At 47.6% G+C, this 13,210-nt stretch overlaps 1 protein-coding gene across 3 annotated transcripts in view; it reads right to left on the reverse strand.

Annotated features, from left to right (window-relative positions):
* Positions 1 to 6,159, reverse strand: part of Mrgn1 (Mahogunin ring finger 1) — a 32,169-nt gene extending 26,010 nt beyond the window's left edge. The window contains exons 1-6 of one of the 3 annotated variants that reach the window (XM_084604580.1): positions 5,762 to 6,159; positions 5,187 to 5,305; positions 3,169 to 3,257; positions 2,782 to 2,931; positions 2,218 to 2,335; positions 379 to 445 (exon numbers count right to left, since the gene is read on the reverse strand). In XM_084604580.1, coding sequence (XP_084460706.1) covers positions 379 to 445; positions 2,218 to 2,335; positions 2,782 to 2,931; positions 3,169 to 3,257; positions 5,187 to 5,305; positions 5,762 to 5,969 — 751 coding nt within the window. In that variant the 5' untranslated portion in view covers positions 5,970 to 6,159. Of the gene's footprint in view, positions 1 to 378; positions 446 to 2,217; positions 2,336 to 2,781; positions 2,932 to 3,168; positions 3,258 to 5,186; positions 5,306 to 5,404; positions 5,672 to 5,761 lie in introns of those variants that run through there. The other 2 variants (XM_084604579.1, XM_084604581.1) reach the window with 2 other exon arrangements.
* Positions 6,160 to 13,210: the final 7,051 nt, after the last annotated feature.

Here is a 13,210-nt window from a genome sequence, read left to right on the forward strand (position 1 = left end):
AAAATGGTAAATGTGTAAAGCAGCAGGCGTAAACGCTGAGTACTAATGAAGAAAAGCTTCAAAAATGCACAGACATAACCCAATACTACTTGGGGTAGAGTGTAAAAAGAGTGCAATTTCATGCCTGCAAAGCCAACAGTTGCTCACACCGCTCACCACAAGCGTTCTTACATATGGCTATGTTGCTGAATCAAGGGTCTTTTCTTCCCTGTTGCTTGCCTTGTTAACAGACATATACTAGATCTGGTGAAACTAGCTAAACAGAAAAACTTTCACCAGATGCCAAAAATCTTCAGATTTATTTTTGTTCTTAGCACAGCACTGAGCAAGTCTCATGGAGAAATGAAAAGCGGAAAACAAGAATAAAATACAACATACCCTCCCCTTCTTCGGCTAGGCAGTGGATCACAACGGGCAGAACTTCCTCCTCAAAGTTATAGCCGAGCTGCAAACGCACAAATAAGAGTTCAGACGCATGTTACTATACATAAGTCAGACACTAATGCTTTAAAAAGAAAGAAAGAAAACTGTTTCTCGCCCCCTTGAAATTCAGTAAACATTTTACTCCACAAATCTCATATTACAGTGCAACTCCTTATACATAATTTGTTGTCATTCTTACTCTCAAACTATGTTTGCTTATAGGCATTGTAACGAATTAAAGCTATCATGCGTCAGAGACTACATTGCAGTTTTAATGCGAAACCATTTCTCGGCCCAAGAGTAGCGTAAACAGCCTGTCGTCAGAGCGTGTGTGCACACCAACACTCAATAATAATAAAATTGTTCATAGCCAGGAACCGAGCCGCCATCCTTCTGCTCTTCAACCGAGCGCGCAAACCATTACTCCGCGCCAACTGCCCGAGAGAGAATTTGAAATTCTTCTTGTCTAGCGTAAGGATACTGGAGGGCTCTCAGGGAAAAGACAATAGCGGCAATGTGTAGGAAAAGCAATAACCAAAAATTTTAGAAGCCTGTTCCAGAGTGTGGGTTATGGAGGGCAACAAAAGCATTTCGAAATATGCGCATGCAAAATTCAAGACAAAACAAAGACAATGAATTTCTCGTTAGACATGTTGCGCCATTTCGTGAGGTTGACACAAAACATCACAGCACAGCAGTCTCGTAAAGCTCTCGCCAGGGAGCAGCAAATCAGCTCTGAACTTCACATTATCCTTGATTTATAGCGCAAAATGTGTATCAGAAAAAGCAAAGGCACAAAGAAACGAGCATGCAGCAACATAATTGGCAGCAGCAGTAAGAGAAATGTTTTAGGCCGATTTCCATCATCGCCGCTATCAGAACTGAATTCTTGCAGTAAAAGGAGCGCGCCAAGAATTAATTCTGCTCGCATTATCAATACCAACAGCTAACAAATCAGTCATGAGATTTGCAGAGTTTTCAAGTGGGCCATTCTTGTTGTCTACTTTTGATGCTAACGACGCTCGTCTTTTGGGACTCATTCAAAAAATGGTGTCTCAAGAGAAAAAAGAAACTCGCACTGAAAGCAAAACTTCAGTTGTCTAATTACACAACACATGGAGCAGCATATCCGTAAGCAATGCAGAAGGTTCCAATATTGATGTGCGAAGACCTTATTAGCAAGTTAACTATGCTAAATAGGCACAAAAGGGGAAGAGCTAAAGGAAAGATGGGGGAGTTCTGACATGCGGATATACACAAAAATGCTGGACACCAAACTGTCTTCACAAATTTTTACCAGCAGTAAAACTGGATCATTTCACTCTTTCTGACCATGGCTACGCTTATTCATCAACAAAAGATATGTTTGTTACCGAGAGAATTGGACTCAAAATAGCATATATTTCTTTCACCACTTCATTCACATCAAGAATGAGGATTGCTATTTGGAAGCGAATGTAGCCCAGCAACAAAGATAAGCGAGGAAAAAAGTGTCTTGATGTCACTGAAGTTTTTTTGCGAACATGGATGGTGACACTGGTATCTGTATTTTGTTTTCTAAGCTTTTTCTACCTAGCTATACAAGTTTCTCTTGAAGCGGAGGTGCAGCTTTTTGGTCACTAGAGCATGACGGCCACTCCAATGATTTAGACCAACTACAATTGTGCCCTTGAGTACCTTTGTAATGAGGTGGTTACTGCAGACAGTGGAACACAATAAACAAATTATGGTGAATTTCGTGTGGTTCCAGCTAACCAGGGCGCTTAATAAAATAAAACAGTTAAGTCCATTCACCTCTTCGTCACAGTATTGACTTGGATCGAAGATGTGGGATGACTGGCTGAACTGCTGGTTGGCCCCACGCTTGTAGTGATAGGTCTCTGAACTCATTTCTGCATTTCTTGGGCTATAACTGTACACAAAAAGTAATACAGCATGAGAAGACAAAGACCCTGCCACATGGATAGCTGTGCACAAAGAAGGGAGGTCCTCACAGTTAATGACTGCAAACAAACCTCCCGTCAGCAATAAACTACAAGAAAAATATGCTGGAAGCAGCTGCCACTAACGAAAGCGAATGAATGATTAATAGGCTACAAAGTCCGTGTAGGTCCAGTTCAAATGTTGCTATGTGAGATATGCTTACCATACATACCCTGCCAGAAAATTTCCAACTAATGCAGTGGAAATTCTGCTGACCACTAACTAGCTTTTAACTCCGGCAACTCCGGCAATTGGTTAGTAATTTAAGTAATGGTTGTAACTTCCTGATAAAAAAAATGACTTAATATTCCTCCAGCAAACTAACCATAATCAAATGAAATGTATGCTCTCAGACCTCCAAGAGAAGCCACCCACATTAAACCATTTGTGGTGATTTCTTCTGTGCAGAAATAGTGGATGGTGATGGCACATCGAACGTCGGTGTCAAAGGTGAACTCGATGTTGTATCGGCACGTAGGGCTTGCCTCTGTCACTTCATCGTCTACCTTGGACTCTTCTTGAACTCTGTCAGCAAGAGAGAAAAAGGGGGGAAAAAAAAAAGAAAAATAGAGACAAACAGAACTGCAGTATAGTCCGTAAAACTACCTGCCCTACAATCCAAAATTTGTATAAATATTCCCACGTGTAGCTCAAATGAGGTGTACGCAAGCCAAACAAGTATGATCTCGAGTCATAGAGGAGATATGAGACAGCTGTAGAGACAGGAGAAAGAAAAGAAATAGAATGAAGTAAATGACGCACCTGACAAAACGTAGTGATTCTTTGCGAATGTTAACCAGACTGCGTAGTGGTCTTGTTGGCTCGTTGGCCTGAGGTGCAGGGTAGGGGAACTGCATAGAGATGACAAGGAGAAGAACGGCTTGAAATAAGCTCAAATCACTGAGCAAAAGGCTTTACTCCCGTCGTACGGGCACTTTTAATCGTGATCAAGTCGATCAAAATTGAGTTCGATGCGGATCCAGTGTTGCTACACAGCGAATTCAATCGTGATCGCCCACGATCCTACTCTATTGCTTCCACCACGGTCAGGCTGTCATAGACACCCTGGTTCCCAGACATTAATCAAATATACCAACTAAAAGTAAAGATTAATCAAACAATTTACAATAAAAACACACAATTCTAAAAAGTTTTAATCAAGCCTGTATTTCTACATATATTACAAACTGATAGCCATCGCACGCAGTGTCATTTCTCATGTTGCGATATAACTTGTCAATTGGAATCGAGTGGGTAAGTGTAGCAAAATCCATCTCGACCGCACTTGAAACTTCAGTCACGATCGTTACCGATCACGATCCGAAGTTCCCGTGTGACAGCGGTATTATACCTCTGTCACCCGGTGCTTTCAATCCTCATTGGGTCGAGCTCATCGAATTCAATGGAGATCAGGAGGACATTACACAGCCACTTTCAAGCACGACTGAGCCTAATCCTACTTGACTCAGTTGCGATTCCTGATTACACTTGAGGTTCCCAAGCACAATCGAAAGCGGGTGTTACCGCCATCCTAAACCTCTATCACACAAACATTTATGATCCTCATTGAACTCAGATCTGCATTGAGCTTTTCAAGAAGGATTGAAGCATCCGGTGCTACAGGGCCATTTCGAATGACCATTGAGAAGTTGCCTTCGTGTGCGTTAGGTGACATTGAGTGTGATGGTGCTCGCTCTCGAATGTGCTTGAAAACTCAAAAGCGACTGAGGAAGTGGCTTCGAGCCAAGCAGGCTTGGGCTCGATTGCATTTGAAAGTTGCCGTGTAGAAACCTTAATCTGTATTGAGTTGAATGCAGATCGAGTTCAGTGAAAATAAAAAGTGTTCGTGTGACAGAGATATTACTGAACATAAGGAAAAAAAATCTTCATGAAATAAAAACCAAAATTTTATTGGGTAAATTGATGTATATGTATGAAAGAAAATTTTCAGTGTGCTCCACCTGCTCATACAAATAAATATTATTCAAAAATAAGCTCAGTACCCTGCTCTACTTCTGGTGCACTCAAAGGAGGCATTGCTAAGTTCATCAGCTAACGCTGCGACTGTTTCAGCTGTGTCCTCTCACATGGCTGGCTTTTGTCAGCAAAGAAAAAAAGAGGTATGATGACTCACAACATTCAGTAATACAAACTGAAGACGATTTTTCAATGATTACTGAAAAATCCCGTGCAGCATCGGATGATTCAATCATGCTTGAAATCCTCAATGCAGATCAAGTTCCTAGGCGCAGAAGTGCCAGTGTGGCAGGGGTATTTATACTGCTGTTGGCCATGCAGTTTAGTATAAGTAACTATTTGACAATGCTTTCGTTGTTCATATGGTCAATTATGCCAAGAGGCGCTGTGGGTAATGTGATAAATAAATAAATAAATTACCTTTCCAAATTTGCACAAGACGCAAATTATGCTTAAGTTTCTTTCCATTGTCAGCATAATGCTAAACAAATAACCGCCAAGCCAACCATTAAGAAATAACCGACATCAAGACGATCAACTTCAAGCCTCAAGTTTCAGAAACACTTAAAACCAAGGGCACACAAGTCGTGTCACAGAGTGCATAATTTAGACAGCGTGAAGTTCAGCACACTACAACTGCACGTGTATAACCTCACTGAAAAGCCACACGAACTGCACACAGCAGCGCTTTTCCTACTAGGAGCTAACTTTCAAAAGGAACAAAACACCCGCCGATAGCAGTCCCGTGAGGTCAGTGTACTGTATGTAAAGCGGCAGAGAAGACGACGCCTGGCACCACTTACGGGCGTCGGCTTGCCACCGAGAAAGTTGAGGTCCGTGTTTTCACCGAAGAGGTAAGCTTCCGGCTGATTGGCATCGAAGCGCTCTCCACCCATGATGAAGTGACTAGCAAAGTAGTTGCCTGCATGACACAAGACAGCAGCGGCTTTAGTCAGCACCTGAGACCAAACTCTCGCAACGACTGCAATCAGCAAGTTTTCGGTTGCTAAGGCAAGCTTACAATGCCAAAAGGACGCTCATATTAGTGTCATGTCCATTACGCCCTCTCCTTTCGTGAAGTTAATGCCGAGACTTCAAAAGAACGGTCTGAGCGGGGTGCACTGTATGTAAACACTGCACTGGTTGACGCGAAACTGAGCGTTGTACGTGGTATCAGGACCAGCACCGACGCTTCTGTAAAGCGTCGGACGGACGGCGATATCCGCACGGAGCGTCGATCGAGGTCTGGCGGTCTTTTCCGAGCGTGCACCGCCAAAAAAACAGACACAACAGTGAGACATGCCCGACGCGTGCCTGTCAGACGCCATTGGACCACAGCTGTTTTTTTCTTCTAAAGGGCCCGCAGGAAACCACTCACCAGTTTTGGGGGGATACCTGTACGCATAATTGGCAACAAAGTCCACTTCTTCAACCCGGACGTTCTGCCTGCTCCATATGCCGCCCATGTTAACGCGATTAACTCGCGTGAAACTTGTTCCAATAACGGGTTTGAGTTCACCAGTAGAAGCAGCATGGATCTCTCCACTCTCGCAAAACGGGATCGCACCGCCGATGCCGACACGCATCCGCGGCTGTCAGACGGCGCGCAATGAAGTAGTGCGAGGCGAGGACTCGCTAGCCCGCACAATTTCGTCACAGCGCGCTACATTTCAAACCTTAACTGCAAGTAATCCTCCAATGCATCCGTGCGGCCGTAATGGGGAATTCCAATCGGCGATTCCGAGCAAACTCAACTGAACAGTTGTTTCAGCGTGCAGTCTGGATTAGACAGTGACAGCGCGGTTCCAGATCTTGCTCTTCCGCTAATTCGGAGCGCTTCAGATCAGCGACATGGAATTCGACATTATATCTGAGCCTTATTCCGTGTTCCTGAAATGGAAATTGAAGCAAACTGCCATTCTTAACAGTCAGCTGTGGGTCACATCTCTAGATATTACGCATGCAGGTCCCTACAGGTCCCTACAGATCGAAAACTAACGAAATTATGCGCGACAGCTGTATTTCCTGTTCTCTACCTATAGTTTCCTAATCACATCCAGCCTTGCAGTAACCAAATGTTAGTCTCAAACTGGTTGTCCCCTTCCATACTGGGACGGCCGCACCTGAAAAGCGGCTGAAATGCATAGATGACAGCTGGCATCATCTCACTAGCATATCAGTATATTGTGCTCTACTGAGGCTAAAAACTAGAGCTGCAAAGTGTTCGTGCATTTCTTTCACATATGTGAAGGCAGCTATAGGCTCAGTACGGATATGCAAGTGCTGCGTATCTGTACTGAGGTATGCCATATCTGTAAGATATTGCCGCATAGAAGACGACGCCAAAGATGATGACTGGGCCCCACAAGCGCGAGCCTGGAAGAGAAGGAAGTTGGAGCGCAAGACTCGTCCAGGTTTATTTATTAAACCCGTCCTATCTTTGGGTCCTCCTTGGCGTTCAATCGAGACGTGACACTGGTGGAGGTGCTGGGTCTTTGGGATGCTGTCGAAAAAGGCCACAGTTGTGCCTTTCGGAATTTGCTGACGCTCGTCGCTGAAGTTTGTCAGCAGCACTTCGGTCTGTCCATTGGTCAAGTTGACTAGCCCTCGAGCTATAGAAACACCTCGGCTTAGTACCAGGGCGACTGCCCTTTCGGCGATACCATCGCCGGTATGCGCCATGTCGCACTTCACTTCAACAAGAGAGCATGATCGCGGAGGTAATGTCACTGTCTCATTGGCGACGCGTAAAGGCATCAGTGGTACTTCCGCACAACCAAGGTCTTCATGATTGTTGGTGAAGGCAACGACGCTGTCACGAATGCTGATTACAGCCCCATGAAGACGCAGAAAGTCCATGCCCAAGATGAGATCTTTGCAACAGTCAGGGAGAATAACGAAGCTGCCAACAAACACCGCGTTTCCTATTCCTATCCGAGCAGTGCACTTCCCTGTCGGTGCCAGTAGCTGGCCCCCAGCACTTCTTATTACTGGCCCAGTCCATTCGGTTTTTACTTTGCGCAGCGTGTCAGCCAGTTTCTGGCTAATAATTGAAAAATCCGCCCCGGTATCCACCAGAGCCTGTACCTCCAGCCCATCAATGGAAACGGCGAGGTCAGCGCTAACAACGTTATCTGGGTTGCTCGTCTCTTTCGGCATTTTCGGCGGAAGTGCGGCAAGGTCAGCGGTATCAGCTTCGTCGTCGGGGCTGCTCATCTGATGCGGCATTTTCGTTGGTAATGTAGGCGGCATTTTCGGCGGTAGTGCGGCAATGTCAATACTAACGGCAGCGTCAGAAGCACGGGCTGTCGGCTGTTGCGGCGGTGGTGAGGGTTTTGACACTTTTAGACTGTGTGCAACCTCCCCTCGTGAGGTTGCGGCTGTTAGTTTCCCCGGTGAGGGCTAGGGGACCGCCGTCCGCCAACGTCAGCATTGCCACGACGCATCGGCGGAGAATAACGCTGTGGCGATGGGGAGGAGCGGCGGCGGAAGCCCGGGGATTCGGTTTCCCTGCTGACCGGAAGGCCGTCGTCGGTTTGGGCAGTGTCAGCGTCGAAGCGGCGGCGAGCAGAAGCAGACGGAAAGGCCTGCCCCTCTTCGCGGTAACGGCAGTACCGATATACGTGGCCAGGTTGTCCGCAGTAGAAACAGAGTGGCCGGCTGTCATAACTGCGCCACCTGTCCGTTCGGCGTAGTTGAGAGCACCTGGAAGGCGCCCACTGAGGCCCCTGGAAGAATCGCGTCTCCTGACGGCTTGGTGCGCTCGGTGAGGCGTGGTCTGGAGGCGGGCGACGTAGGACCGCGGCGTAGCTCTCAGATTGCGGCTCGTGATAAGGTGCAGGAATGTTGGCCGGGTAGTTGACCGGTTGTGAAACGCGGTATGGTGGTTCGGAAATGACTGCCGCGTTGTCGACTGGATGAAACTCGTTGCACTGGGCAGACGGTGTTAGGGAGCACCGAATTTCATTCCTTACAGCCTGCACGAGGGCCTCTGACGACTGAGCTTTCGTAACCGAAATTCGCTGCAACTCCTCAAGGACAATTTCTCTAATCATGTCTCGAAGAGTGGTCTGATCTGTTGCAGTCAGCGCCGCCGCAGTCGTCGGGGCACAGCTGGCTGGTCGGTTGTACTGGCGGCACCGATCTTGGAGGGCTCGCTCTATAGCCGTAGCGTCCTTAATGAACTCACTCACGGTTTTAGGTGGGTTGCGTACTAAGCCGGCAAACACCTGTTCAAATTTGACACCGTGCATGAGATGCCGTAACTTCTTTGGCTCACTCATATCAGGGTCGGCACGGCGAAAAAGGCGAGCCATGTCTTCCGCAAACATAGCCACGCTCTCATTCGGCTTCTGGACACGCACTTCAAGCAGGCGCAGCGCATTGTCGCGTCGATCAGTTCTCGCAAAGGTGTCTACAAGCTGGCGGCGGAAGTCGTTCCATGTGGATAAGCTGGCCTCGTGGTTTTCAAACCACGTTCTAGCATTATCCTGAAGGGCAAAATAAACATTGCAAAGCTTGTGATCTTCGCTCCACTGATTAATCTTGGCCACTCGCTCAAACTGGTCAAGCCAGTCCTCGACATCTTCAAACGCTTCCCCGCGAAAGCACTCTGGCACCTTGGTGTTCTGAAGAGTCACCGGCGTAGGGTTGGGATGTGCCATGGCTTTGGAGACCTGATGGACTTGGTCGTTTGAAGAGTAGCTTGGCAGATGGTTGTACTCCGGGGCTAGGCCTAGAAGGCGGCGGCTAGCGCGATGTACAGGCGTGTCGATGTCTGGGATTCGCTGTGGACTGCCGGAAGGAGTCTTATGCATACCCCAGCGCGCTCCACCAGTGTCACGTCTCGATTGAACGCCAAGGAGGACCCAAAGATAGGACGGGTTTAATAAATAAACCTGGACGCTGCTTCTCACTGCAACAGGAAGGATCAATGTGCAAGACGCCCGTAACCATCGTCGATGTGAGTAAAAATTTGTCTTCTTCAGAACGGGACCGTCTTTTGGATCTCATAGATCAATTTCGAGACTGCTTTGCTTCCGAATCGCGGATCGGCCAAACGCCTTTGACAAAACATCGAATCATCACGGATGACTCGATTCGCCCGATTCGACAAAATCCTTACCGTGTAGCTCCGAAAGAACGTGCAGCTATTCAGCGCCAGGTGGCCGAAATGCTTAGAGACGACATTATCCAGCCGTCACAGAGCCCCTGGGCTTCCCCCGTGGTACTTGTTAAAAAGAAGGACGGCAGCTTACGATTTTGCATAGATTACCGCAAGCTCAACCAAGTAACTAAAAAAGACGTGTACCCTCTTCCTCGCATCGACGATTCCCTTGATCGCCTACGAAATGCACGTTACTTCTCATCAATGGACTTGAAAAGTGGATATTGGCAGATAGAAGTAGACGAGAGAGATCGGGAGAAGACAGCATTCGTCACTCCCGATGGATTGTACGAGTTTAAGGTCCTTCCGTTCGGTTTATGCTCAGCACCAGCAACATTTCAGAGGTTGATGGATACTGTGCTCTCGGGACTTAAGTGGCAAACATGCCTGGTGTATCTTGACGACGTGATTGTGTTTTCGGCCACATTTGAAGAACATCTACGCCGTCTGCTAGCTGTATTTCAGGCCATACGATCTGCGGGCCTCACACTAAAACCCGAGAAGTGCCACTTCGGGTACGAGGAGCTGCAATTCTTAGGTCACGTCGTTAGCCAAGAAGGTGTCCGGCCTGATCCTGAAAAGCTCTCCGCAGTCGCCAAGTTCCCGACACCTACGGACAAAAAGACATTGCGGCGTTTCCTGGGTCTTTGCGCCTATTACCGCCGGTTTATTGCTGGTTTCTCACGAATTGCCTGGCCATTAACTTCGCTGACGCGTGACAATGCTGTCTTTCACTGGGGTGAAGAACAGGAACAAGCGTTTAATGAGCTGCGGAGACGTTTACAGACACCACCTGTCCTGGCGCACTTTGATGACGACGCCCCTACACTGCTTCATACGGATGCCAGCAACGTGGGCTTAGGTGCTGTGCTGGTGCAGCGCCAGGGTGGTGTTGAAAAAGTAATTGCTTACGCCAGCAGGACCCTATCTAAAGCAGAAGCGAACTACTCGGCAACCGAAAAAGAATGCCTTGCAGTGGTATGGGCGGTTATGAAGTTCCGCCCTTATTTGTACGCTCGCCCCTTTCAAGTCGTTAGCGACCATCACTCGCTCTGTTGGCTGACGAATCTAAAGGACCCTTCAGGGAGACTCGCGCGTTGGAGCCTTCGATTACAAGAATTCGACATGGCAGTTATTTACAAATCTGGAAAAAAGCACGCGGATGCTGACTGCCTTTCGCGAGCGCCGGTCGAACCTTTCACTATGACCGATGAAGACACTGCATTTTTAGGTGTCATAGATGACGCAACGCTTTCCCAACAGCCGCGAGAAGACCAGGAATTGCTCCCTCTTATTGATTTCTTGGAAAAACGAACTACCGTTGTGCCTAAGATTTTCACCCGAGTAATCTCTTCATTCTTTATTCGCAACAACGTGCTTTACAAGAAGAACTTCCGCCCTGGGGGAAACAGTCATCTACTCGTCGTCCCATCTGTTCTCCGCAGTGAAGTTCTGCAAGCGTGTCACGACGAGCCAACCGCCGGTCACCTAGGCTACACCCGCACGTTGGCTAGAGTCCAGCACGGATACTACTGGCCAAAACTGCCTGCGACAGTGAAACACTATGTACGTACGTGCATAGACTGCCAGCGCCGTAAGTCACCCCCTGTAAAACCAGCTGGCCTACTCCATCCTCTTCAAGTGCCAACAACACCTTTTAAGCAAATCGGCATGGACCTCCTGGGACCATTTCCGACGTCGACAGCCGGAAATAAATGGATAATTGTCGCCACCGATTATCTAACCCGCTACGCGGAGACCAAGGCTCTGCCAAGGGGTACCGCCGCCGAAGCAGCTCGGTTCTTCGTGGAGAACATTGTCCTGAGGCATGGCGCTCCGGCGCTCATTATAACTGACCGAGGAACTGCATTTACGGCCGAACTTTTGGAGACCGTTCTCCGCCTCAGTGGTACCAGTCACCGTAAAACTACAGCCTATCACCCCCAAACCAATGGGTTGACGGAACGCCTCAATAAAACCATTGCAGACATGCTTTGCATGTACGTTGACGTGAACCACAAGAATTGGCACGAAATTCTTCCCTACGTCACGTTCGCCTACAATACGGCACGCCAAGACACCACTCGTATGACACCATTCAGCCTCCTTCACGGGCGACCAGTAACAACTATGCTGGATGCAATGTTGCTCCCGAATGCCGACACCGACGATCTCGATCAGGACGCGGAGGAAATCGCTCAGCGTGCAGAGGAAGCCCGCCAACTAGCGCGTGTGCGGATCAAGAATCAGCAAGAGCATGATGCACGACGCTACAATCATAGACGCCGACATGTCATGTACGAACCTGGCGACAAAGTGTGGGTCTGGACGCCTATTCGCCGCCGTGGACTCTCCGAAAAACTATTGCGGCGATATTTCGGGCCATATGTTGTTCAGCGACGTTTAACCGACGTCACTTATGAGGTGGTGCCAGACGGGGTGTCGACCTCGAAGCGACGCCAGCAACAAGCCGACGTCGTCCACGTTGTACGCATGAAGCCGTACAACTCGGACTGACCTTGACCCCGTACTCCCTTTTATGCTCATCGGGACGATGCTTCCTGAGGAGGGGGGCAAATGCCGCATAGAAGACGACGCCAAAGATGATGACTGGGCCCCACAAGCGCGAGCCTGGAAGAGAAGGAAGCTGGAGCGCAAGACTCGTCCAGGTTTATTTATTAAACCCGTCCTATCTTTGGGTCCTCCTTGGCGTTCAATCGAGACGTGACAATATGAAACAAGCAGGAAAACAAGTGTCTGTGGCCTAAAAATACTTCTACGTACCTTGTTGCTCGTTGAGGAGAAAAGAGTTCTGCTAAGCACCTCATGTATGAACTTTCTGCACTCCAAATACCAGCTTCTCTGAGGGCAGTGAATGTCTTTATATATCTCTATCAGTATATAACCACAGATGTCGAAACACCTGATCAGTGAGGTATGTTCTTGCCTATATGTACAAAAATAGTTCCACTAGTTGCTTCCTTAACTGAACACTACTTCCACTAGCCATCAATCCATACCATCAATCAGGTGATAGAAAAATGCTCGGAATATAACCAGCCCTTATACATAGCATTCATTGATTACGAAAAAGCATTTGACTCAGTTGAAACCTTGGCGGTGATGCAGGCATTGCGAAATCAGGGGGTAGACGAGCCGTACGTGAAAGTGCTGGAAGATATATACAGTGGCTGCACAGCAACCATAGTTCTACATAAAGAAAGCAACAAAATTCCCATAAAGAAAGGTGTTAGGCAAGGAGACACAATCTTCCCAGTACTATTCACAGCTTGTTTAGAGGAAGTATTCAGAGACTTGGAATGGGAGCAGTTAGGGATAAGGGTAGATGGAGAATACCTCAGTAATCTGCGATTTGCTGATGACATTGCCTTGCTAAGCAACTCGGGGGATGAACTGCAAATAATGATTGATGACCTAGACAGAAAAAGTAGAAAGGTAGGCTTGAAAATCAATATGCAGAAGACTAAGGTAATGTTCAACAGCCTCGGGAAGGAACAGCAGTTTACATTAGGTAGCGAAATACTGGAAGTAGTAGGCGAATATGTCTACTTAGGACAGGTAGTAACCGCAGATCCGGACCATGAAAAGGAAATAACAAGAAGAATAAGATTGGGATGGAGCGCATTTGGCAAGCACTCG

The sequence above is a fragment of the Amblyomma maculatum genome, chromosome 5 (genome assembly GCF_055883805.1).
Source record: "Amblyomma maculatum isolate TAMU_Amacu chromosome 5, ASM5588380v1, whole genome shotgun sequence".
NCBI lineage: Eukaryota > Metazoa > Arthropoda > Arachnida > Ixodida > Ixodidae > Amblyomma > Amblyomma maculatum.